Below are 23,505 nucleotides of genomic sequence, written 5' to 3'. Positions count from 1 at the left end.
GCACCAAGTGACGTGCTGTGACTGTGAGCTTGTAGATCTTTTCGCCAAAGCAAAAATCTAATGGGTTAAATTTTGGATTAAATATGCAACTTTGTTTTTAACTATGCAACTATGCAATTTTGGATTAAATATGCAACTTAGTTTTTAACCCATTCACGACGGGAACTTTTTAAGCATCATGTCATACTTTAGCTATTGAAAAATAGCTAAAATATTATAATAATACAATGTCATTGTGTCCAATCTGTCTGGTAGAGTATGTTAATATAATATAACTTGTTCAATGCGAGGTGGTTGTATCCCTGCTCCTGCTCACACACTTAGATGGTGTCAAAGGTCACGTCTCACCTAGACACGGGAGCTGACACAAGATTCAATTTATCGCCTGAGCAAGCAGGCTGGCTCTATTAGCTATGGTAAAAAATGTCAACACTTGCGCAGGAAGCCGGGTTCAAATCCGCTGTAGAAGAGTGAAGTTAGTTACACATAGTTCAACTTTAACTTTAGTTAGTAAGTGAACAAGTACAGAGCCCTGAGTGCTCCCTTGGGGGTCAACTAAGTATACAGGGTTTAAGAGTTAAAACAGCGCCTCCCGATGGCTCGTTCCACCTCCTGCACGATGACAGTCAGTGTTGTCTCTGCATCCATGAAATTAGTTTTTCTAATCTTAGTCAGCAGGAGCGCCAGAAATTTGCACACATTAATATGAAGCTCCATCTCATACCTCCAGCCCCTCCCCACCCCACCCCACCCCTGCTCCCACTCCGCTCGCTGCTGCAGTACCACCCCCCCCCCCCCCCCCTCTCCTCATCTCCCGCTCTCTTTTCTCACCCTCTTAATCGTCGCTGTCGCGGGCTGAAACCATGTATGTTTTTCTTTTTTCTTTTAACATTTTAAGAATAGTGAAAATAGCCCATCTACAAGCTCACAGCGCATGGCGAGCTTGTAGACTGGCTATTTTCACTGTGTGACACACAATAAGGACATTAATTTACTACAAAACGTAACACAAGGTTTCTGCCCAACAACCTTATCTCTATTCTCTCGGTTCTCTCTCGTCTTTTTCTACCGCCGATGTATGTTTCGTTTTCCTCCTCCAAATCCTTGTTTCTTTTCCTGTTTGAAACGCCAACTTAGAGAGACAGCTCGGCCCCAAAGTGGGTTTAACCCATTTTGGCCTCATGTCATGGACCCCGAAAATGATAGGCCGCCGACCCCCATCTGACAATATGTTGTTCCAGAAACCCCTCAGAAGCAAAGATTTGAGTTGAAAACGTTCACTCTGAAAGAATATATATTCCAAATTTGTGCCACATTTTCACGAAAATAGCAGACCTACAAGCTCATAGCGCGGCACTCGGTGCCGCACTATGAGCTTGTAGATCTGCTATTTTTCAACAGCTAAAGCATGACATGATGCTTAAAACACCAATAGTGGTTCCCGCCGAGAATGGGTTAATAGGAATACTGAGAACATTGTGCTGAACAGAATACAATGACACTATCCTGAAATGACACAAAGCAGAACCAATGGACTCCTCTTGTCTGAGTATTGATTGTACCGAGACAAGACGCATGAGGATGATGATGAGATTCCAACGGCAATAACTATCCTCATTTGATGTTGACTCACAAATAACTATATACACACACACACACACACACACACACACACACACACACACACACACACACGCATTACACACACACACACACACACACACACACACACATGCATTACACACACACACACACACACACACACACACACACAGGCTGCAATGGTTTCACTGCACAATGTACCGTGAAAGCTGTATCCAGTCAATCAATCAATCGTTCTGGTTCCACTTGTAAGTAGAGATTTATGTAGAAGTTGACCGGTCGTCATGGCTCTATCGCAGGGGTTTTCAACTGATTGTGAACGAGTCTTGAGATTAAAACTCCCTATTTCTGTTGAATTTCTTGACCTCCAACTTGTCAGAAAATGACTACATGGACGGTCATTATAGGTCACCAGGTCATTCACTTTTCCCCCCGCTTTTTCTAAAAAAAATCCTACATTACTAAATGCATGGTCAGGGACCACATACAATACATCCCCGGCCGTCCACCTGTTGAAAACCCCTGCTCTATCGTGTTCTATACGTAGTGTGTCGTAAGGGAATGATTCACAGCTGGGGCTGAACGGTGAACAATTAGAGGAACCATAAAGAAAAATGTCCCATTTATGATTTTCATAGATGGAACCGTTTAACACTTTATGGAACAATAACAGATCTTCAAATAGCATTTGGAGGTTCCAACCTGGCTTCTAGGGAGGGATAGTAATAGTTCTATAAAGCACACTACTGTAGTCCATAAAAAAAGTGTTGGTTATGTGAAGACCAGTGTAGTGTTAAATTGCCAGCAGAGAGCAACTTACTTAAATCCATTCCATGGACTGGATGCCGTTTTTACTGTTTGGTGTCCAGAGGCTGCTCTCTGCGAGCTGCCTGCAGCTTATGCAGCTTAACCACATAAATCACACAATATACTGACTACAACTGCTACTGTACAGTAGCTGTGTGTGTGTGTGTGTGTGTGTGTGTGTGTGTGTGTGTGTGTGTGTGTGTGTGTGTGTGTGTGTGTGTGTGTGTGTGTGTGTGTGTGTGTGTGTGTGCGCGTGCGTGCGTGAAAGTAAATATCTGAAATTTCATTTCATTTCATTTTAACCCTATGTTATGCACTTGACTGGTGTACCCCAGGGCTCTGTACTTGGTTTGGATGCAGACGGGAAAACAGTCAGACCAAGTATTGAAGGTTTAAGCCAAAATGTCTGAAAGTACACTAGTGAAGCTATCTATGGAATTAATGGAAACAGTAATATGCAGTGGGGGTCCATGCTTCATCTATCTCTAAGGGGGTGATATGCAGTGGGGGTCCATGCTTCATCTATCTCTAAGGGGGTGATATGCAGTGGGGGTCCATGCTTCATCTATCTCTAAGGGGGTGATATGCAGTGGGGGTCCATGCTTCATCTATCTCTAAGGGGGTGATATGCAGTGGGGGTCCATGCTTCTTCTATCTCTAAGGGGGTGATATGCAGTGGGGGTCCATGCTTCATCTATCTCTAAGGGGGTGATATGCAGTGGGGGTCCCTATCTTTAAGGGGCCCCTTGGCCTGAAACAACATTGAAGGAGCCTAGCTGAACTAGAACAGTTGTTCCCAAACCTTTTAGCCTGTGACCCAAAACCAAAAGAGACCCGGGACCCAAACTAATGAAAATAGCATATCTACAAGCTTGTACATCAGCGTTTTTCACTACTTTCACTACTACTATTTTCTTGTAATTAATTGTAATATAATTTATGGAATTTCTAGATTTTTCTCTTTTTATTTATGCATTCAAGCATTTATTCATGAAATTACATGACCAAAATGTTGTTTCTAGGAAGTAGGAATTTGAAATGGTAATAATTCAAAGTAAAATGTAGGAAAGTAAAACATAAAGGGACCAATAAACCCACATAATGGGTCCCAGTGTTTGGGTTAGGGTTAGGCCCACATAATGGGTCCCAGTGTTTGGGTTAGGGTTAGGCCCCACATAATGGGTCCCAGTGTTTGGGTTAGGGTTAGGCCCACATAATGGGTCCCAGTGTTTGGGTTAGGGTTAGGCCCACATAATGGGTCCCAGTGTTTGGGTTAGGGTTAGGCCCACATAATGGGTCCCAGTGTTTGGGTTAGGGTTAGGCCCACATAATGGGTCCCAGTGTTTGGGTTAGGGTTAGGCCCCACATAATGGGTCCCAGTGTTTGGGTTAGGGTTAGGCCCACATAATGGGTCCCAGTGTTTGGGTTAGGGTTAGGCCCCACATAATGGGTCCCAGTGTTTGGGTTAGGGTTAGGCCCACATAATGGGTCCCAGTGTTTGGGTTAGGGTTAGGCCCCACATAATGGGTCCCAGTGTTTGGGTTAGGGTTAGGCCCCACATAATGGGTCCCAGTGTTTGGGTTAGGGTTAGGCCCCACATAATGGGTCCCAGTGTTTGGGTTAGGGTTAGGCCCCACATAATGGGTCCCAGTGTTTGGGGGAACCGCTGGTCTAGAATATATCCTTCACAATCAATCACTAGGTTTGTTCTTTTGGTTCCTCTGAATGAAACGGGTGTAATAACCATTCATCCGCTATTGTTTTATGCGTGGGTTTGATGCTGCTGTTGTCTTAATCCGCATGCGTATCGTATAGCCTGGTACAGTAGAGCGTTTTCTGTGTCTCTGATTAACTACGGTTCGCACATTAAAGCGCGAGGGGAGTAGAATCATTTTCAGGACATAAAAAAAACGTAAACTGTCGACGGAGAGAGAGCCTCCTCCGAAAAGCAATTTAGCAGGTTTCAACCCCACGGTAATTTCACCCATGTTCTATTTTAATGGCTTTGTTTGGCACGAGGAGAAGAAAAAAGAGATCGGGAGAGAAACGTTTGTGTGGGCGAGTTGATGAATTTAATTTCACGTTTTAACAATGAATTGCTGTTGTCTCCTGCCTCGTTGAGTGGCGGGCCCAGATGCACAAGAGTGGGAGAAACAGCTGTTTAAAAGTATATAAATATTTATATATACCGTCTGTGTCGGATGGAAACCTCACCAGGATTCAAATTCAGAAATGCCAAAAGTAGCAGATCTATAAGCTGACAACGCACCGCAGCTTGTAGGAATGTTTTTACATTAATTTATGTAAAATCACACCCGTGTGAACTGAGTGGCGCAACTCCCCTCTCTCTCTCCCCCTCCTCTCTCTCTCTCTCTCTCTCTCTCTCTCTCTCTCATTAGCAGGCAACAGTGGAGCACTATCTCTCTCTGTTTCTGGCACAACAGCGCCCCTACTGGTACTAATAGTCATACTGGTGCTCATAGTCACATAGGTGGGTGAACACATACAGTAGGTAGGTGAACACGGACATTGCTGTTCCTTGGAGTGGTTGCACCACTCAAAAACAAATGTGTATGTGTGTACAGTATATGGAGATCAGAGGTTTCTGCCTGGCATCTACAACCATACATTTGGCATATACAGTACTAGTATACCCACTAATCTTTTTCTTCTTCTCAATCCTCCATATCCCTGTTGGCACAGAATACAATTCACTTCATGTCACATAGTCTTAATCTTTCCCCCTGCTCCTAAGCACAGCTCCTTTTCTCTGAGGAGCAAAAGTAATGTTTCAATTTGTGTCGTCGAGTTTGTTGTCCTGTGTGTGTGTGTGCGTGTGTGAGTGCGTGCGTGCGTGCGAGAGAACACATGCGGTGGGCTGAAATGTCATTGATTAGAATTTGTCGTAAATGCAGATATGCATTTACTAGTTTTTAGGTTTTGTTTTTTGTTTTTTTATGCACCTTTTAGACATACGTCAGGTCCTCTGATAGCCCTGTATGTGTATGATGATGTCACCGCTAAAATATTATTGAAGAATTCCCCCCTGAGAGAGAGAGAGAGAGAGAGAGAGAGAGAGAGAGAGAGTGTGTGCGCGCGCGCGCGCATTAAATCGACCTTAGTCTCCTCCATTCCCCAAAACTCTGAAGTTGTTTTCTGTGTACAGTGTCTCCTAAGTGCAGCAGTGAGGGCTTTTTTATTTGTGTGTGTGTGTGCACGTGCACCCACATGCACATGCACCCACGTGCACTCAGCATGTTTGGCAGTGAGAAGTTCTCTCTAGAGAGAGAGAGAGAGAGAGAGAGATGGTTGGAGGGGGAAGATAGAGGTGGGAGGGCGTAGGGTGTTGATGTTGATGTTTATATTTTATTGACAAAAATGTATTTAGATGATCATATTTGTCAAACGGAAGACACACAAAGCTTCAGAGCTTATTTCCATTGTGGTCCTTTATCACGTTTGTTCTTAAGCAGCTTCACGAGTTTGAATTAGTTTGATAGTATATACACAATATAGTTATATTTAAGTTTTGATGACAAGCTAACATAAAGAGTCACTCTCTCAATGGTGATGAGGGAGCGGGGGTGATGAGGGGTGAGGGAGTGTGTGTGTGTGTGGGGGGGGGGGTGACACAGTGCCCTGGATTTCATTGAAATCCGAGAGCGCCGGTGCCCTTCTACTGTAGAACTCTCTCTAATTAGCCCACCTGTGTGCGTGCGTGCGTGTGTTTTGCATGCACATACAAACACTTCAACGGGTCAGGAGCACTCAGAGCCTCAGAAACAACATGACCCGGTTCGGTTTTTACACGTTTACAAATTGTCTGTGTTCATTAAACGCATACAAATAATAATAGTTATACAGTTTGTACAGTTTACTCTCAGAGTTACACATAGATAAAACAACACTGAGGATTTTACTGTGTAAAACACACATCGACACACACACACACACACACACACACACACACACACACACACACACAAACACACACACTTGTCAATTTCTGCACTCAGCCGTTACTGAGCAGCACCGACCCAGAACCAACACACACCTCCACCATGCAACGCTGCTCATCCACGCATGGAGGAACACTTAATGCTGCCATGTTGTACAAGTATGAAAGGTGGAGATAATTGTAAACATAATTTAACTCATTGGATCTCAGCATCCGCATGGGAAGGACTTCATGTGGCCTGTCTGCGATATCAGTAGTGTGTGTGAGTGTGAGTGTGAGTGTGTGCATACTCTCATACACACCTCTATACAGACACGTACATCATCATGACTGCAGGAGTACCAGGCATTCGATCAGACCCATCCTCTCTCTCTCTCCCCATGTTGTAATTTGACCTGTGACCCCATCCATACCCCCCCCCCCCCCCCCTCTCATGAAACATCTTTCCTCCTCCAGGCACCATGCAGACTCCATATATCCATCCATCCATCCATCCATCCACCATTCTTTTATCTCCCTTCCCATCTCTCTCTATTCCCAAACACTCAGACGTGCTTTGTTTTGTATTTCTTTATTTTTCTCTCTCTCTCTCTCTCTCTCTCTCTCTCTCTCTCCGTTGTATGAAACAGTCCAAACTGCTGGGCCCGGCCCGGCGTCCCGCTGGTAGACAGATCCACTTTAAAGCCAGACCGTCTGTCCGTCCAACACCAGGCCAGTGGAATAAAGTGCTGCCATCCCCAGACATGTCTCTTTGATATTAGCCCTCCTCCTCCCCGTACTGCGTAATATGAAGCAGCAGCAATTTCTCCTCCGCGCTCGACGGAGGTGATATTGTTTTGGGGAAGAGAGGGCACTGTGGAGGGAGAGAGGGATGGGCGAGTGGAGACTGGAGAGAGCCAGAGAGAAAGAGGAGAGAGAGAGCGCCGGTGCATCCAGATATACGCGACAAGGGGCGGCAAAATGCTGCGATCGGCAGGAGTTTCTTCCTGGTTTTTAGACAGCTGGTGGATGTAAATGAAGCATGGATGGACAAAGCGTTTCCATTTTTGTGGCCGACACGGCCAGTTGCCACTTGGGGGGAGCTTCATTTCCATGCACCAGCTGTCTAAAAAGCAGGAAGAGACTCCATTATTTTCAATGAACCTAACGCACACCGGCTCCTTCCGCCGCGCGGAGCCGCGCCGCGCCACCCGGCGCGCCGATAGAACACAGTTCTATTTTCCAGGCGGCGCCGCGCGGCGCCGCGCAGCAACGCGCCGCGCCGCACACGGTCGCAGACGGTGTGTGGTGGGCTTGACAGAGATGTGTAAGGTATGTGCGTAGTAGTGTATACAGTATATGAGGTCCAAATGTCCCCACAAGCTTTTTATCATGATGCTCTATGTATATCATGAAGTACTGTATGATAAGTCACCCACTCTTTCACTTGCGTCATCTGCCATTTACTTTGATGTACGGAAGAACTTCCGTCATACAAAGTCCAGTGACACACCCATGACGTCACAGGTGGAACACACTAATCCGTTCCTCAGGCGTTCCTCAAAACACATTTGGGTGGTTAGATCAGATTGACAATTAGAAAAAAGTTCAGGTTATGATTATAGGAAGTTGAGAGTTATGCCTGATTTATACTTGGCCGGTGTCGGGCCTTGAAAATAGCTCTACAAGCTCACAACAATTTGCAACGGGTGGCATTGTGAGCTTGTAGATCAGCTATTGTAGTATTCTCATGCTTTATATTCTCTATTCTTTTAACATTACATATCATTTTACAGTACATGAGGTATTCATACACAGTAGCACGGTGTCTGTCGGGTGGAACCCTTATATATATATATATATATATATATATGGTGTCTGTCGGGTGGAACCCTTATATCCCAAACTGTTGCTTTTCAGGATTCAAATTCAAAAGCATCAAACGTAGCAGATCTACAAGCTCAAAATGATTCACAAAATGTACAGAGAGAGAGAGAGAGAGAGAGAGAGAGGCAGGCAGACGCTAGGAACAAAATGTGATGAATCACACATGCTCCTCTGGCTCCGTGGAGAGCAGAGCGTCACAGAGGGAAGAGCAGGAGAGGAGATAGAGCACTCCACATTATCTGGCCCGCAGACAGACAAACACGTCGCTACGGGTGACGGATTAGCATTAGCCCTCTCCTCTCCTCTCGTACGCTGCAGGAATGTTCCGCCGGGCTCGCGGAGACCCCGTGTAACCCCCTAAAAAGGAGACGAAACACTTCACACAGACAGAGGAATACCTCAACCTTGAAGCCTTCCTCCTCCTTCTCTAGCTGGAGTCTGATAGCTGTGTAAATAAATAACAAGGATGCAGCATGCACGCACACACGCACACCATGCATGTCATCCCAACATTGACCATAATACTATACTTTTACCATTGGTAACAAATCACATCCACTGATGTGATGTGCAGCACACATCACACATGTTTCAGTTTTAGTATGGATGTTTCAGTATTACGCACTTTCAACCCTGTTTTGGGCATGTCAGTAGCCTTTTATTTTCTTCAAAAATCACACCCGTGTGAACTGAGCAGTGCAGTGTGTGTGTGTGTGTGTGTGTGTGTGTGCGTGCTGCAGTGGTCAATCGGTGAGGGAGTGAGTGTGTGTGTATGTGACCCCAATGCGACCCCAATTATCTGACCGCTTAGTGTGAATGAACAGTTTGAGACCCCAAGACCCCATTCATCTGCAGGGGTCAATAGGTCATGTTCAGACCACGTCAGACCATAGGTAGAAAACTGTCGTTCCCTGATCGCAAAGGGACACATGCAGGAACTGGGGATGGCAATGAAGGACTGGGAAGTCTGGCGGGGCATTGTGAAATCCATGATCTCGACCGCGGTCGAAAAATATACACCTGTATAACATGTTCTGATGCCTGACAGCGAATAATAGGCTAATAATAATAATAATAATATCTGTTGTTCTCTTCTCAGGTGTCGTCCATGGACTTCATGGCCATGAAGCGCTCTCAGCTCTACGGAATGAACAACCCTTACTCCTCCCCCCAGCAGGCAGGGGGCGGGCCTTACCCGGCCAGCCAACCGTACGCGTCCCCCGGGCCACACCGCTACCCAATGGCCATGCAGGGGAGGGGCCAAGCGGCCATGGGAGGCATGCAGTATCCTCAGCAACAGGTTTGTAAACGCCACAAAATGTAAAATTGTCCTTCTATTACCGTGCATGCATGCGTGTGTGCGCGCGCGTGAGTAATCAAAACTACAGTATGTAAATGTGTTTGTGTGAGTGTGTGTGCACTCATGCATGCATGTGTCTATGCGTGTGTAGTAGTCCCAAAGTACAGTATATGCGTGGGTTTGTGTGTGTGTGCATCTGTGTGTCTGAGCGTGCACATGGCTAATTTGGCTATGGGTGTGTGTGTGTGAGAAAGAGAGAGAGAGTAGTCCAACCTACTGCATGTGTTTGAGTGGTGGTCCTCTGCGGTGCCGTTCCACATGTTGTCTCTGATATGATGAGCGATATTGCAGTATATATATTATATATATATTGCAGTGGGACATTTGCTTCTCATTGTGAGATCTGTGCTGCGATTCTCCCTGAGGGCCTGTGTCATGTTCAATCTGCCCCTTCACTGTCACCTCCCTCACATCACTCCACTGTGTGTGTGTGTGTGTGTGTGTGTGTGTGTGTGTGTGTGTGTGTGTGTGTGTGTGTGCGTGTGACTGTGTGTGTGAGACTGTGTGTGTGTTCAAATGTATTCTCTATATTTTTTATTTCAAATATATCAGCTATTTTCAGAAGACCTTATTAATACTTTAGACAAGAAACACTCACGTCAAAGAAGATTGACCATGTATTGCAGCGAACTAGTTAAACTAGTCGTTAAAGGCTCCGTTCTATGGGAGATACTCTCAGAATTTTGGCGAAGCAGCGTGCTAAGCAAAATCAGAGAACATTAGCAAAACCCCCCATGGGTATACAAGAACAGGCACATTATCATTATATAATGAGATTAACTTGAGTCAAGTCATGCAAACTTGAAACAACTTGAATCCATTTTAAAGCCATGAATCAGATTAGAGCTATATCAACATTGAATTCTAGTTTACTTTATCAACATTGAATTCTAGTTTACTTTAGAGTCATGCACACGAGAATTTCAGTTCAACATTCAGTTTACACGTTTGAGCACGTATAACTACGCACTACATTGACATTAATATTGAGCTTGAAGCTGATTTCAGCTTAGACTTGCAGACTAACGTGTCCCTGTATAAAATAAAGCTGTGCTTCATATTTTTATCTTGTGAAATGTGACATTGTGCACAAGGAGTAATTTATGTATATTTTTGATGTCAGTACTTTTACTAAAGTACATTTAACCTGCCTTTTATTGTGAATTAATAATAGTAAGTAAAACATGTCAGTACTTGTACGACTACATCCACCAGTGCCAACACACGGCAGGCTATTCTGGGCAGAGAGAGAGAGAGAGAGAACAGCACTGTGTCCTCTTGTCACTGAATGCTATTTTTACATGCTCTGTCAGCCTTCTATACACACTGAGAGAGAGAGTAAGAGAGAGAGTAATAGACAGAGAGAGAGAGAGAGAGAGCACAGAGAGAGAGATGGAGAGAAATAAAACATGGTGACGAGATGACTTTAACCTTTATATATATGTTTCACCTCGAAATACATCTCAATAACGGGAGTTAGATACTCTCAAAATGCCATTTCATCTGGAATTTCTTTTCTTCTATTTTGTAACCCATCTTTCACCCGGTGCCAATTGTTGACTAAGCTGTAATCCTGGGCCCTACTCTCCCTCTACCAACCTGGAGGGAGCCACGAACTGAACTCATGCTTCCTTTTATGCATGAGGAATACGACGCTGTGAGCTTGAAGAACAGCCATTTTTTAGAACAGCTATTTTCACTATTGTACATTCGTTTTTAAATAATGATGCTCAAGCAACGTTTTTGGACATTCGAGGTTTCCAACGTAACAGCGACGATTATAGGACTTAATGTTATTGCCATTTCTGTTGTTTACTCTTCTGCTGTTATTTCTACACATTGTTAACCGTTTTCGTAATTCACCCTGGACTCCAATTCCTGTCTGCCTGACAGAGGCAGAGACTTCATTACCCAGGCTGCAACTCCACGCGGCCTCTGGCACGTTTCTGATGATGTTGGGGCCCCGCTCGCTCGCTCCCAAAAGGGGAATCATTACTGACGAGTTTTTTAATACACAAAAACACACACACTACACTGTGCACACAACATAATGGCAAAAGGCATTATGATAACACAGACAGCCACAAAGCAAACTCCCCCCCACCGCCTCCCCCCCCGCTTCCCTTCGCGAGGTTGAAATCCTCCGGCGTTGCATTTATTACATGGGGGAAGCAGAGTGTCGTTGGCGTAGCGATAGCGCAATCACAGTGGAACGTAATTAGTCCAAATAAAATGAGCCGCTCTCTGCTGGGTATGGTCATGGGAGCTCCACTTGTAAAGTTTCTAATTATCTGGCGCTGGCTTTTTTAAAAAGCTGACTGTCTTTCTGTTCCTCTGCACATGGACCCAGACCACGGCTCCCAGTAACGACGTCGTTCAGATGAGTTGCTTTAATATCAGCACACTCTTGTTCAGTGTAATGAGCGTTAGCCACAGGAAAGGAAGGGGGGGCTGGTTGCCTGAGCAGGGACAAGGGGGATGAAAGCAAGCACTTCTGGCCTGTCAGGGAGGGGATCTAGTAGAAATAATACTAATTTCAGTCCCCACTCCTCTGGGGTAATTTTGCTACTGTACTGTACATGCACACATACCGTATGGGGGAAATGTGTCTTCTGCATGTATTTACCCACCCTAACCATTATGAGCACACTTGGGCGATGTTAATAGCGTTGGTGTCTGGCGTCCCCTTTCTACCGGTTCAGCTATGGCCTTATGCCTTTCTTGCCTATGCACCCCGGCATCCATATTCTGGATAGCCAAAATAATGTCCAAGTAGAGTGGTGCGTATTGACTAATCCAAGCACAATGGATAACAGCCTTCACTTCAGGACAGCAAGTGTCATTTTAGATGTTGCTACATCAAATTGTCCGGTGTCAACATCATTATGTCCAAAAATGCCCGATCTACAAGGTCAGAATGTGTTGTCGCGCTTTGAGCTTGTACATCTGTTACTTTACCTTTGTGTGATGAGTTAGGATATGGTGATAAGGGGTTTCTGCCCGACATTAACAATAAACTGTATATAGCAACACACATTTTATAGAAAACAGTTTTTAGAATCACCCTCAGATCTCAATGGCACATTTCACCTGCCTCTACCTCTACTGAGTAGAGGTAGAGGCAGGTGAAATGTGCTATCTGTGATGGACTGTGATAGCAGTTTGGGGATTCTAAGCTGATGCAAGACATGGCTCACAGTCCTCCCATGATGCACTGCTGCACAGGGGCAGAGCGCTCGGCGTGTTGCAGACAGGCATGCTGGGAGTTGCTATGCCAACGTGACGTCAACGAAAGGCGCGCGTGTGCGTGTAGTGTACGAGTGCCTCTCTGTGTGAATTTCCCCCACGTGTGTGTGTGTGTGTGTGTGTGTGTGTGTGTGTGTGTGTGTGTGTGTGTGTGACTGTGTGCACGTGTGCATCTTTGTGTGTCTTTTTAATGTGTGTATTTTGGTATTCACATTCGAACAGAAGTTCTTAACTTAACTTTGACTCAATCTGATTATGATTCAATCCCACTAAAAAGAACCTCCCACTGATAATGAATATGATATCTGTGCATTGATTGATTCCCACTTTAAGTATTAGATGTAGTTATGGATTAAGCTCCACATCACATTTACAGAAAGACCAGTCAACTATTATTCATCTTTCTAAAAGTGTATGGGCGGGGAGACGGTGCGTGCATGCATGTGTGTGTGTGTTTGTGTGTGTGTGTGTGTGTGTGTGTGTGGGGGGGGGGGTGTTCTGTCTGTGCATGAGACCAGAGTAATGTCTGCTGTCAGAGCCAGTGATAGGCCTGGGGGCTACACACTATATACTATATGCATACCCCACACACACACACACACACACACTGTTCCCATGCTCTGGACTAGACGTCACACATACACACACACACACACACACACACACTCAAGACACCTTCACGCTCTGCGCACATGCGTGCGCTCTGACACACTAAACAGAGCAGCTAGGCATCAATTAAGCAGACGGCTCCTGACCTCCTTTGCTAAAGCCGACCGTATGGCAAGACACACTGAACTCTGAAAACAAACAGCAACCTTCTGCAGCACCCTGCAGTTTCCTACAGCCTTCTACATCACCCTGCAGTTTCCTACAGCCTTCTGCAGCACCCTGCAGTTTCCTACAGCCTTCTACATCACCCTGCAGTTTCCTACAGCCTTCTACTTGTACCACTGGTGGTACTTGTTCATCTGACCAAGCAATTGGGTGAAATAGGCTATCCAGCCGTGCTGAAATGAGCATGACAGCACAGCACACCTAGCCGTAAATAGAACATTAATCACATTAGAAATAAATATCATCAGTTGTGCTGATTAGTGATTAGACAGAGTTTTGTCAGAGCAATGGAACAAAAAGGGCAGGTATACGCTCCTGCGTGTGGAGCGACGTAAGTTCATGTTGGCAGGAGGCAGAACAAACATCAGAAGTTTAAAAAATAAATAAAAAAAATAGCTAGAACAAAGACCGGGTTTTATACTTCGTGGCACGACGCGGTCGCGTCACGAACGCTAAGCCGCTTGGCGGACGCAACGCGCCATGGGCTTGTATGTCGGCTATGTTTGCCACCCGCTGTACGGCGAAGCATGAAACAAGAAAATCAGGACGTAAGAAGGAGGAAGTGGAACGAAGGCGAGGATGACAGCCGGAGCAGCGGAGAGACGGCGAGCGTCGCTCGCTTGAGAACTTGAAAGAAGTTGAAAGAGAGAGAGAGAGAGAGACTGGGGTGGGGTGGGGTGGGGTGGGGTGGGGGGAGGGTGGCTGGGTGCCAATTCTGAGCGTAATTTCCTGTGATGTCAACGTTGGCAGACAGAGAGGAAAAGGAATTTGAAGGAAACATTAGTGTTTGATGTGAAAAGAGGTGGAGGGAGCGGGTGGGGGGTGTGTAGAAAGAGAGAGAGGGGAGAGAAAAATAGCCTGGGAAATGGAAGAGAGAGGAGGAGGAAATGGGGGTGGTGGTCTGGTGGTGGTAATGGTGGGGGAGAAACCATTACCGGTGGGCTGTCTGTTCTCCTCTCCACACTGGGCCAACTTAATGGAAGCCCAGCGTTTAATGTCAAGTGGAGATGTGGCTGGTCACTGGCTGTTCAGTCGTCTCGTCCCCTCCCCCCCCCCCAGGCAATCGTATACCCACCACCCCCACCAGTCTCATTCCACAGATCGGTGGGAAGTTCCCCCCCCCCCTTCCTTGTGTAAAAGCTGGCGGAATGAAAACTGGTGACCGAGAGAGAGAGAGAGAGGACAGACGCGACTCTTAAAGCCTGATTTATACGTAGCGCCGGTGTCGTGCTCAGTAAAGGTAGTCAACCAGGCTAGTAAGAAGGCCATATACAAGCGCTCCATAGTCCATAACCAAAAAGGCAATTCTGATTTACAATGACTTTATACCCAGTGCCCACCCCCTTAACCCTTCATTTGATCAGGCTTGGAGTGCCATTAACAAAAAAAAGGACAGGAAATACATTTTCATGTAGGGATACCAATGTTATCCAATCAGGATAGAGAACTCAATACAGATTAAACGATTGAAATTGGACGTGATGGCACACAGAAATGAGCGGACATAATTGGAACTGGAACACTATAAAATGAAGCTGTTAAATGGGTGCTCTACTGGCAAACGCTTGTAGATTTGCCACTTTATATGCTTTTGTAGTATGATCAAGTAGGGTCTTAATTCATGAAAAAAACACGAAAGCGTTGGTATAAGGATATAAGAATTTTGTACCTGACAGCAACGATATACTTAGTGGACCATGGTGGTCCCCCAGGATTCTACAAGGTCCAGTCCTTTTTTCCCAAAATATCTTTGTCAGAATTAGCTGATCTTGGTGGGCCGACCCATATAGTGGGCTGGTCTGTTAACACATTTAGGGCTGAGGTCGATTTAAAAAAAAAGGCTTCTTCTTTTAGTGAAAAACATATGTTTCTATATCAGTAGTGCTCAACCTTTTTCATGTCAAGGACCCCCAAAATTATCTTTATTTGGCCACAGACCCCCATCTCAAAATATGTTGTTCCAGGGACCCCCCCAGAAGCAAAGATTTATATTCAAAGATTTGTGCCACATTTTCACGATTTTTCAATAATTGCATATCTACAAGCTATGACCTTTTAGATCTGCTATTATTCAATAGCTAAATATAACATAATGCTTAAAACACTAAAAGGGCTTCCTGTCCAGAATGTGTTAACTAATGTTAAATTAGTTGTCTGTTTCAGTGTAGTTGTCTGTCGGTTGTGTATTATTTATGTTGTTCTGTAATAGTGGTGGCTAATGGCTATTAAGGGCTTGTATTTCAAGTATTTGTATATGTGCCTCGACCCCAAAGGTCGGAGTATCTGCAAAGGTCGGAGTATCTGCACGCTGGTGGTGGTGGTCCAGTCTGGGCCAAATTCCACAATGTCGGGGCCGGACTTTTGTCTCAGTCCAGCCCTTCCCATCATGTCACCCAATTCCCCTCCCTCCCTCCCACCAACCGCGTGCCATCTTTACTTAACCGCAAAAAGAAAACCTATAACGTCATGAGCGTCACCTGGTGTCATCATATTGACTGCCGATGGATGATGCTCCTTTAGCCGGGGAATTTATGGCATTGATTTGAGTCTGGCGTCAGGGAGGCAGGGAGGGACCGAGGGAGGCAGGGAGGGACCGAGGGAGGCAGGGAGGGAGGGACAGTCTCCTTGGCACTGGTGGAAAATAACTAAGTACATTTACTCAAGTACTGTACTTAAGTACAATGTTGAGGTATTTTTTACTTTACTCGAGTATTTCCAATCTTCTACTCCCACTACATCTCAGAGGCAAATATTGTAATTTTACGCCACTGCAATTCTTTGAAAGCCATCTCGGCCCTATATACACGCTCCCTATGCGTCGCAAATAGCGACGCATTGTGAGCTTGTATACATTTGAAAAACTTGAAATGGGACATTCTGCGTGATGAGTACTTTTACTTTTGGTACTTTAAGCACATTTTGCTGCTTTTTTACTTTTCCTCAAGTACATTTCAAATTCCGGACTTTTCTATGTAGCATTACAGGTATATCCGTAGCATTTCTATATTGCAGTATTGATACTTTTACTTCAAGTCAAAATGTGTGAGTATACGGCTGCCCCATGGCAGTGTGCAGCAGCTATAGCAGCAGCACAAGGGCCCCACTTGGAAGCACTTAGGGGCCCGGGCGCTGTGGGGTTGCCCGTGGGGTTAATGCAGCCAGCGCTGGCGGGGCTGACGGATGGCCGGGAAGCCCAGATAAATCAGAGGCTCTGCCAGGAACGGAACGGAGCAGGAGCGGAGGGCGGCATGGGAGGAGGAGGGAGGGAAGGAGGAGAGGTGAGGTGGGACCCTCTGGAGGCCAACAGACCCTTCCAGTTCTCTTCTGAAAGGCTCTTGAAATAGTAAAGACCCCCGGCCCCCCTCTTCAAAGTACACACGCACGCACACACTCCTTCATGACTATAGACCTCCACCCCTCTCTCGCTACCAAGGGACCCCCGGCCTTTTCCAGCTCACAATTACAGAAGACATTAAACGAGAGTGGAGTGGGGGGTGTGTGTGTGTGTGTGTGCGGGGGGGTGAATGGAGAAGGGGAGAGAGGGATAGGGAATGAAGGATAGAGAAAGAAAAGAGGACAAGGCTATAGCAGGGCTGATTAATTAAGGGTTCCTTTCTGGCTGCAGAATAGATGAAGTTTCAGGATCAATTAATTAGCGCGCTCGCCTCCACACGTCAATGGCTCTAATAGCCTGCTCTCATTTGTAACTTTTATTACCCCCGCCGCTCCACGGAGCCTCTCGGCCAATCAGGCGCGGCCGCAGATAGGGCGCCACGTGGCCATTAGCTGGCTGCCTTGGAGACACCCCTCCCGCCCTCCCCCCCTTCGCATGCCGATCCAACTGATATAACATCTATTATGCAAACGGCACAACGCACATGCATTGTGTTCTGTTTCTTTCGTTTCTTTAATTTGACAGGATAATTGTTATTCGTTGCAAGTAAAGAACTTGCATAACATACCCTTAAACGGAAAACATGAACAAACAATTAAGTTGTAGATTGTTTTAATAAATTGTTTTTACATTTAGTTGTATGGAGTCTGGATTTGTAATCAAAACAGAGAGGGGTATTTTCTTAATCACTTAAGCCCTATCTACTGTAGGTCTTTCGTCAAATAGTGTAAAGAGCTCACTATCAAACTGACTAACGACATACTGTACATGCACACATACATGCATACATACAGTACATCATACTATTTAATAGTTTTTAATAATAACCAGTAAGAGGTCGCGTGCACACGTCCGCCTGGGTGACAGCACACTGCTGGGCGAGTGCTGGTGCTTTTTCATGGGGGGGCCAGATCAACATATGGAAAGAATAATGTACTGGCCATATACGTATGGAGCATGTCTTGAGTGTCAGAACAGCTCCATATATGGAGATCTAAGGGTGGCAGCGGGGGCAGTGTCTTGAGTGTTTGATTACGGCCCAGGTAGGGTCGGGCCTTCATTTTCGGGCCTGTTGAGAACTTTTGCCGGCTGCGGTTGCGTAACTATTGCAATAACTTTGGGGCGGGCCCGTCTAGAGTTTGAATGGACAGGTATCAGTCAAAAGGGAGACATCGAAGAGGAAGGACGGATGGGAAAGGATCAACATATGGAATGTCAGAACAGGTCACCTCCATATATGGAGATCTAAGGGTTTAAGGTCAGTTGTAGAGTTATTATGCATATATGCAGATATATAGGTGATGATCCAGTCTGCTACATGTATGGCTATCCAGGTTTGGTGAGGTCGGTGTTGTGATCTTCATATATGGAGACGGCCATATATGGAGCGTGTGACTAACAGCGACGAAATCACTGGTTTTCATAGTAATCTGCGACCTGAGGTCGCAAAAACTATGCATATATACATACATAATAGACCTGTACATACATGTAGTTACGTACATACACATATGCACACTTTCTCTTGCTGCAGTTTGGCCTTATTTAGCATGAAACGCAGGGATCAACGTAGCAGGGCTCCCTACCCCGCTGCTCTATATGTGTCTGTTGATAAGATTAAAGAGAAGAGATGAAAGCAGAGAGAGAGAGAGAGCAGAGATGCTTGAATGTCTTTGCAGAGTTACAAGGGGATTAAGGGTTGCTCTAATTGGCTCGCCGGGCATTCATTCATCATCTGAGTTTTTCATCCAGATTAGAGAGATTGTTCTTGTTGCGCGGGTCAGACGTGCATCCCACAGCTGCTCCAAACAGCCTTTTCTTCTCCTTCTTAACACGGTTCTGAAAGCACAGGGAGCTGTGCTTGATCCGGTTGTCACCCACATTACCCTGAAGCACAGACCTGAGAACATGCTCACTTCAATTACCACGTCATACTGTACTGTCACGATACATTTAAACTGTTCAAAATAATTTGAAATATCTGACTATCTTGATCACATGACTCGAGAGGTAATGTGTACCCATTGTATGAGGTTTGGAGAAAATAGAGTAGTAGCAAAAGAGGTGTTTTTGAAAGGAATTTGATTGTTCGAACTTCAGCTCAAAAGTTATAGGCTAACGTGTGAAGCAGCCTGTTATAGGTTCTTTGGCCTACTGGGAGTGTGCGTGCAAACTTTCACACCGTTTGGTGCAGCGATGCCCGGAGTTAGCTGCTCACAGACAGACAGACTGACAGACTGACTGACTGACTGACAGACAGACAGACAGACAGACTGACTGACTGACTGACTGACTGACTGACTGACTGACTGACTCACAGCCAGACTGTGAGTCACCAGAGCAAAAACACAATCCTCACCCCCTAATAAGTTAATAGTTTGAGCTTTGCCACTAGTGTTAAGGATGCTTTGCCACTAGTGTTAAGGATGCTTGAAGGTGTTTTCTACTCTTATAGATGATAAACATCTATTCTAAACATCTGTGTGCTTGTAAAAGCTGTTCTGTGCCAGTGTCCTTGGCATTGTTCAATGCACAGGCTCTGGCTGACCCCAGACAGGCAGGGCGGGGGCGGGCGGGGGAGTACCGGTATTAGCATTTTTCCCAAGCTTATTTTCTTTTATCTGGTCAGAGGTTTGTATGCAATATATATATAAAAAATATGAATATATGAATTAAACAGTTTTTTTTGCCTACTTCAATAGCTCAACTAGTTTTGTTTCACTCTCAAGTCTCAACTGAATAAAGAATGGTTTCACGGTAGTGGCAAGGCCTTGGGGCCGTGAGCAGTGTTGTCTGCTTGTCAAGCCACGTTGGGCTTGTTTTTCTGTAAAGTCGCTTGTAAATATTGGTGGTTAAAGTTTTTTGGGGCTTGTTTTGGAACTGCAGTTGCTTATTTGGGCTTGCTTCTGAACTTTAACCGCTTTAAAACGATATACTATCTACAAGCTCATAACGTGTCGCATAACCTTTCCAGAGGGAAGTCCACGAACAAAGAACATATTCATTTTGGGGGTACTTGACTTGAAAATGTTTGAGAACCACTGGTTTAAGGCTAAGCAACATCAGGAAGGAGGCCCAAATAAGGAACTGCACTTTAGAAACAACTTCCAATACTTAGCAGAAAATTTGCAAGGAAACATGCCAAGCCAAGTGGCAACACTGCAAGCGAGCAGCCAATGTGGGTTTTCCCAGGAGGCTGGGCAATGTGACTATTGGTTTGTATAACATTAATTTAGGGTGAATGACAAATCCAACAAAATAATAGAATATAGTTGATTAATTATATATCATCAATTTGGGATCCTTGGCACGAACCACTGCTGTATAGTACCGTTTTGGTCAAGTACACAGACATTTGTGTGGATGTTTCTCTGGCAGAGACAGAATTGACTGTTCACCTACACCAAACCTATAGCATATGCTCTGGGACACTCCGGGGGACTCCGGTCAATCAAGAATAGGGTTTAAGTGGTTTTAACAAACCTTCGTCTTTATACCCATTAGTGTTAGTCATGTTTGTCTTGTTTTTATTACACGTAGAGTTTAGTTAACGCCACAGACAAAACCCCATTGAGTTCCATGGAGTTAGTCAAAGTGATTTGGTGTAGAGCGGAGACAAGGAGGGGGCAAAGTAAAGTATAGACCCCTGGGTGACCCCCGGCGTCAACAAAGTATATAGGGTTTAAGTGGTAACTGCGTGGAAGTGTCAGGGGCCAAAACTCAACTGTACTTTTGAGACCACGCGCAGTCACTTGGGACCCACATTCAACAGCCGGCCAACCACTGTTTACTATAGTGATATACAGTATGCATTGACCATGCATCATCAGTTGTCTCAGACACACACAGTATGCCATTATTGTTGAGCAGAAACATTGTATCTCCACATTTGAACGTTTCTACTTTTGTGCAACATTATGCAAAAGCAGTGCAAATATAATCTACAAGCTCTCAACGTGTCACATCACATTCACCACACGTGAGCTTGTAGCTTGCTATTTGACCTATTTCTGAACATCAAACTGGTTAAAGGAGTATTTCACGATCAATTACACACCCCATGAAGCCTTGGATTCATGAAGATTATTTGTTGTTGTTTTAGTTTCCTGAGCTCAATTGCACCCAAAGAAACCTAACATTTAGTAGATTTTCTGTGGTATGGGGTTTTTTGGACCAAACATTTTCCTGTGGAGTGTGATGTAAGAGCCAGCAAATCCCATATTTCCCATATTTGCAGTCAGTCAGTCAGCCAGTAAGCAAGCAAGCCAGCCAGTCAGCCAGTCAGTCAGTCAGTCAGTCAGCCAGCCAGCCAGCCAGCCAGCCAGTCAGTCAGCCAGCCAGCCAGCCAGCATGGTTCTTCTTCAGGCACTGCAACCAAGTTCCCCAGGAGATAATCGTCAGCCCCCGACAGCCAGCAGTATGGTGATGTGTATAATCTTCTGCTATACCGCACGCCGCTAAGCTAATGCCGAGCCCTGGTGTGTTTTAACTAGCGGTATGGCAGAGAGCTGCGGTTTAATCGTTCGTTCGTTCGTTTTCAGATGCAACAGACGTTAACTCCCACGCAAGTTTGAGCTTGTCAACACTGGAGGAGAGGCCGTTGAAAAATGAGCCATGTGTTGGAATGATGAAGCTGGCTGACATTTAGGATGCGTGCATTATTGTTTTGTTGGTTTTTGTGTGTCTTACCAGGTCTCAAATATATTGAAACTTTGTTTTTGTTTTTATCAATGGTGGAAAAAGTACTCAAATGTTTTACTGAAGTATCAATATATGCAATACTCTGTTTCAAGTAAAAATCCGGAATTCAAAATGTACTTGAATAAAAGTGCAAAGGAATTGGCATAAAAATGTACTTAAAGTACCAAAACGTAAAAGTACTCATCATGCATAATGTCACATACTGTACAAGCTCACAATGCCTCGCATCGCGACGCATTGTGAGCTTGTAGATCTGCTATTTTCTGTGAACGTTCGCCCCTAGAGCAGAGCTGGGGTTAAAGTGTCACATGTATTTTGGGAGGTTAAACACAGCGAGCGCTGAGGAGAGCGTTAATGCTGCAGGCTTTTGTGTTCGACAGGGTGAGAGAGGTGTTAAGTGATCTCTCTCTCTCTGTGTGGGAAAGCCTGCTATGCTTCCTCCAGGATCAGGAGGGTAAATTCTAAATTCCCTTTCCCTGACTGCTTGGCTCATTTCAGGCCAAGCGGTGAGGGAATGAGGCCGTTTTTCTCCCCATGAATCACATTAGCTTTACTTTTTCCCTTCTTTCTGTCTTTCCTTCTCTCACTTTCATTTCTCTCTCTCTCTCTCTCTCTCTCGCTCACTCGCTCACTCGCTCACATTTTCTTGGCCTCAGATTAGGGTCAAGAGTTTAGTGGGGGAAAACATTTGGTATCGGTGGCATGGGCCCAGAGTCTCGCCATGCGCACGCACACGAGCACACACGAGCGCACACACACGCACACATTACAGAGCGCATTAACCTGCGCACTCTCTCTCCAAATGTCTCCATTACTGCTCGGTATAACAACACAGTCTGCTAGCAGGGTCCAACTGCCAGCCAGCCAGCCAGCCAGCAATAAAAGAATCACAGTGGGGGAACAAACCCAGCGCTGGCCAGCTAGCTGGCCTCTGTTTTTCCTTTTATTTATTACATTTTTTTTTCTCTCTCCATCGATTGAAGAGAAAGAGAGAGCGAGAGAAAGGGCAGAGAGAGAGATAGGCCGTCTCGTTCTCCTCAGAAGACGATCTGAGCTGAAAATATACTATAAGCGCCACCGCCTGCCGCGCGTCGTCGCTCGCTCCGTCAATCAATGACACGCTATCTACTCACTTTCACTGTGCGTGTGTGTGTGTGTGTGTGTGTGTGTGTGTGTGTGTGCGTGTGTGTGTACGTGTACGTGATGCTTATCTGTGGCTCGATAAGTCACAGCCTTCACAACAACACAACACAGCGCCTTATACACTATTGGCCTGAATATAAGACTTTTCTTTTTTTCAATAGAAATATCCTAAAAAACAGGGTGGTATTATTATGGAGGGGATAGACTATATGACATTCAATGTTCTTTTTCCACAAAAAGTCTTGAAAAATAGGGGTTGTCTTATACTCGCGACAGTGTATTATGGTCTCTGTCGGGTGTCCAAAGCTGTTACTGTACTTTTCAGGATTCAAATTCAAAAGTATTCTGCTATTTGTGATGCTTTGTGATGCTTTTATGTGACACGTCAGGTAGGAGGTTAATTTACGATAAAACACCAAAGGTATAGAATATGGAGCTAAGATGTTTCTTTATGCCCAACAGCGATGATAGACACTTCATACTGTGGTTTAGGGCCTGTGTTGTTAACACCCTGAGTGGCATAAACACAGTTCTCCGTCCTATCAAATAGTAACGCTCAGGACGGAGATTAATAAAAGCACGGAACTTTATTGA

General features: G+C 45.2%; 1 protein-coding gene across 3 annotated transcripts in view; it reads left to right on the top strand.

Annotated features, from left to right (window-relative positions):
* LOC308329979 (AT-rich interactive domain-containing protein 1B-like) overlaps positions 1 to 23,505 on the top strand; it is a 223,424-nt gene that overhangs the window by 34,243 nt on the left and 165,676 nt on the right. For 2 of the 3 annotated variants that reach the window (XM_080784560.1, XM_080784559.1), the window contains exon 2: positions 9,333 to 9,533. In XM_080784560.1, coding sequence (XP_080640686.1) covers positions 9,333 to 9,533 — 201 coding nt within the window. Of the gene's footprint in view, positions 1 to 7,612; positions 7,679 to 9,332; positions 9,534 to 23,505 lie in introns of those variants that run through there. The other variant, XM_080784561.1, reaches the window with a different exon arrangement.

Source organism: Protomyctophum bolini (genome assembly GCF_963924005.1).
Source record: "Protomyctophum bolini genome assembly, chromosome: 15".
NCBI lineage: Eukaryota > Metazoa > Chordata > Actinopteri > Myctophiformes > Myctophidae > Protomyctophum > Protomyctophum bolini.
The sequence above is the reverse complement of the archived record's forward strand: the minus strand, read 5'-3'. Positions and strand labels throughout refer to the sequence as shown.